At 45.9% G+C, this 3,833-nt stretch overlaps 1 protein-coding gene across 3 annotated transcripts in view; it reads right to left on the bottom strand.

Annotated features, from left to right (window-relative positions):
• The window catches only part of TCF25 (transcription factor 25), a 40,414-nt gene that overhangs the window by 22,527 nt on the left and 14,054 nt on the right, over nucleotides 1-3,833 (bottom strand). For all 3 annotated transcript variants that reach the window (XM_012812051.2, XM_003800813.3, XM_023507494.1), the window contains 2 exons: nucleotides 3,105-3,223; nucleotides 2,163-2,228 (listed from right to left, as the gene is read on the bottom strand). In XM_012812051.2, the coding sequence (XP_012667505.1) occupies nucleotides 2,163-2,228; nucleotides 3,105-3,223 (185 nt within the window). The remainder of the gene's footprint in view (nucleotides 1-2,162; nucleotides 2,229-3,104; nucleotides 3,224-3,833) is intronic.

Raw genomic sequence — 3,833 nt, 5'->3', positions numbered from 1 at the left:
TGCTGTGAGCTGTAATGCCACGACACTCTACCCAGGGGGACAGCTTGAGGCTCTGTCTCAAAAAAAACAAACAAACCTGTGAGCTCAGGCAATCCACTTGCCTTGGCCTCCCACAGTGCTAAGATTACAGGTGTGAGCCACCGCACCCGACACCTCTCCTTGTTATTTATTTGGAGATTATGAGATAACTACCAGGAGAGGAAAAACAGGAATATGCCAAGTCTTTGTCTCCGAGGAACAAGTGAGGGTGAGGCAGGGAGTAAAGCGGCAACTGTGGCTTCTCAATGGAAGACTTCTGGTAGGACTTAAATTTTTAAGGAAATCAATATAATACTATAAAAATAATAAATACAATTATTACCAATGATTTACTATAACACAATGAAATGGCAAAGACAGACAAGGGAGATGCCAGCAAATGAAGCCAGGCTGGGAGGAGATAGAGTGCTCAACACAGGCAGTGAGGACATATAAAGCACAAACATTTTTCATTAATATTTTTTTTAAAAGACATAAAAGTCAGAAACCCTTATGGCCTGAATAATATAACACAAAAAATGTAAAGTAAAACGTGAAGTAAAAACTGTTAAGAGACACAAGACTATGAACAACACCACATGAAAAAGTCCTCAACCTTATTCACAAAGAAGTCAGACTGGGCATGGTGGTTCATTCCTATAAAGCCAAGGTGGGTGGATTGCTTGAACTCACAAGTTCGAGACCAGTCTGACCAAAAAAAAAACTAGCTGGGCATTGTGGTGGGCACCTGTAGTCCTAGCTATTCCATATGCTGAGGCAAGAGGCACTTGAGCTCATGAGTTTGAGGTTGCTCTGAGCTATGATGACACCATGGCACTCTACCAAGGGTGACAGAGTAAACTGTCTCCCAAAAAAAAAAAAAAAAAAAAAGTCAAAACATAAAGTCTAGGGAGGCGCCTGCGGCTCAGTGAGTAGGGTACTGGCCCCATATACCAAGGGTGGCAGGTTCAAACCTGGCCCTGGCCAAAGTGCAACAAAAAATAGCTGGGCATTGTGGCAGGCGCCTATAGCCCCAGCTACTCAGAGGAGGCTGAGGCAAGAGAATCGCCTAAGCCCAAGAGCTGGAGGTTGCTGTGAGCTGTGACTCCACAGCACTCTACGGAGGGTGACAAAATGAGACTCTGTCTCTAAAAAAAAACAAAAAAAACCCCAAAACATGAAGTCTATGTTTGTCTATAAATTGTAACAGATTTTTTTTTTTTTTGAGACAGAGCCTCAAGCTGTCCCCTTGGGTAGAGTGCCATCACAGCTCACAGCAACCTCCAACTCCTGGGCTCAAGCAAGTCTCCCACCTCAGCCTCCCAAGTAGCTGGGACCACAAGCGCCCTCCACAATGCCCAGCCATTTTTTGGTTGCAGCTGTCATTATTATTTGGCGGGCCTGGGCTACACTCGAATCCACCAGCTCAGGTGCATGTGGCTGGCACCTTAGCCACTTAAGCCACAGGCGTCGAGCCAACAGATGTTTTTTTGAGACAGAGTCTCACTTTGTCATGATGGGTAAAGTGCTATGGTGCCGTGTGTCATCATACCTCACAGCAACCTCAGACTCCTGGGTTCAAGTGATCCTTTTGCCTCAGCTTCCTGAATAGCTGGGACTATAGGCACCTACCACCCTGCTGAGCTAGTTTTTCTATTTTTAGTACAGATGGAATCTCACTCTTGCTCAGGCTGGTCTCTAACTCCTGAGCTCAAAGGAACCACCCATCTCAGCCTCCCAGAGTACTGGGATTACAGGTGTGAGTGACTGCCTCCAGCCTCTCTTAAGGGTTTTTAATGACACTACCCTCCCTCAAGAGTCTAAAAACAGGCTCGGCGCCTATAGCTCAACTGGCTAAGGCGCCAGCCACGTACACCTAAGGTTTCCCCAGCCCGGACCCGCCAAACAACAACGACGGCTGCAACCAAAAAATAGCCGGGCGTTGTGGCGGGGGCCTGTGGTCCCAGCTACTTGGTAGGCGGAGGCAGGAGACTCGCTTGAGCCCAGGAGTTGGAGGTTGCTGTGGGCTGTGACACCATGGCACTCTACCCAGGGAGACAAAGTAAGACACTGTCTCTAAAATAAATAAATAAATAAATAAATAAATAAAATAAAAACAAATGGAAGCTCTGTGAGGATCTTACCTTTGCTCCCCCAAGACTGCTCGAGCACCAAAATACCGTTTCAGTTCTGTATCTGGATTCAAGTGTCTAGAGAATTGAAAATTTTAGAAAGAAAAGTGAAATTATGTTCTATGATAATTCTGGAAATTTCAGAAAGCCATGTGAGAACCCAGGGCGGAGAAGCCTAATTGTGGCCTAGGAGGCAACGCCAGGCCCACTTTCCTGGAAACAACACCCCATCTGTGGCAAGGACTAGCCAAGACTGCCCTACAGGGAACCAGAGAGAGGCAGCTGGTCGGTGCCTGGTGAGTTGTGCACTCCAGCCACTGTGTGAGAAGGGCACCAGGCACATCTCCACCTGTGGGTAAGTCAGGACTGTGCATACACTATGAGACTTTATCAGTGTGTCCCAACTCACTCTACGTGGCTCTTCAGGGGAAAAAAAAACTGACAACAATCTCTGAACAGACCAAGAGGTGGATTATCATCCAAGGATGACATGGCACTTTTACACAGTTCAGTAGGACGCCAGCCCCATATGCCAGAGGTGGCAGGTTCAAACCCAGCCCCAGCCAAAAAAAAAAAAAAAAAAAAAAAAAAAACCTCATGTTACTGGCCAGGTGAGGTGGCTCATCTGTGTAATCCTAGCACTCTGGGAAGCCGAGGTGGGTGGATTGCTTGAGCTCATAGGTTCAAGACCAGACTGAACAAGAGTGAGACCCCATCTCTACTAAAAATAGAAAAACTGAGGCAAGAAGATCACTTCAGCCCAAGATTAGAGGTTGTTGTGAGCTATGATGCCACGGCACTCTACCCAGGGTGACAGCTAGAGACTCTGTCTCAAAAAAACAAAACAAAAAACTCATGTTATTTTAAAATAAAGACAGTAAATTTTCTTGTTCATTTTAAAGTAATTCTTTCCTTCCACAGGTCCCTGTGCTAACAGCCACAGGGGGCTCATACCTGTGCTGCACGTACAGAACGTGCTTCTTGGTGGTCAAGGGTGCAGGGCCTGGGTGGCTGAGCCCACTGCTGTCCTCAATCCTCTCTAAGATGCGATCAATATCTTCCAGTCCATTTTCCTAAAAGCCCCCCAAAGACCTATTAATCACACACACTAGAACTTTATAACAAAATTTGATTTAAGAGAGAACTATTAAATAGTATTTACTTCCTAAAAGAATTTAAATACCACGTACCACATCTATATTTAGAAAAAAAAGAAATGTTTCATAAGCAACAGTTCAGAATAGATAAAAATCACAGAACCAGAAGACTATAGAAATCAGGGTGTCAGGGTCCCACACTTGCTGTTTGTGGGATAGCAAGCTCACTGCAGGGGAGCAGACCTGGGAGAAAAGACTCCAGGTGAAGAGCAAACTAAAGCCCTCTATAGGACGAACAAGATTTGGCGGAGACCAAGGGCAATAATGAAAATATCTAATGAAAATATTGCTCAACTCACTGTTCCAGTGGGTGGTTTCTATGCCCAGAACCCAACAAGCCCATCAGCACTAGCCAGATGCAGACACAGAGCAAACGCCTCACACCTCAGAGGGTTCCCCCAGGAGGAGAACACCGTTTCTGTATCAAGAAAAGTGAAGAGTGGGCTCCAATCTCCCAGGGAATTAAGGGAACAAAACAACCAAAATAGGGAAAGTTTTCCGGCTCGGCGCCTATAGCTCAACCGGC

Source organism: Otolemur garnettii, unplaced genomic scaffold, assembly GCF_000181295.1.
Source record: "Otolemur garnettii isolate 467f Iridium unplaced genomic scaffold, OtoGar3 scaffold00185, whole genome shotgun sequence".
NCBI lineage: Eukaryota > Metazoa > Chordata > Mammalia > Primates > Galagidae > Otolemur > Otolemur garnettii.
The sequence above is the reverse complement of the archived record's forward strand: the minus strand, read 5'-3'. Positions and strand labels throughout refer to the sequence as shown.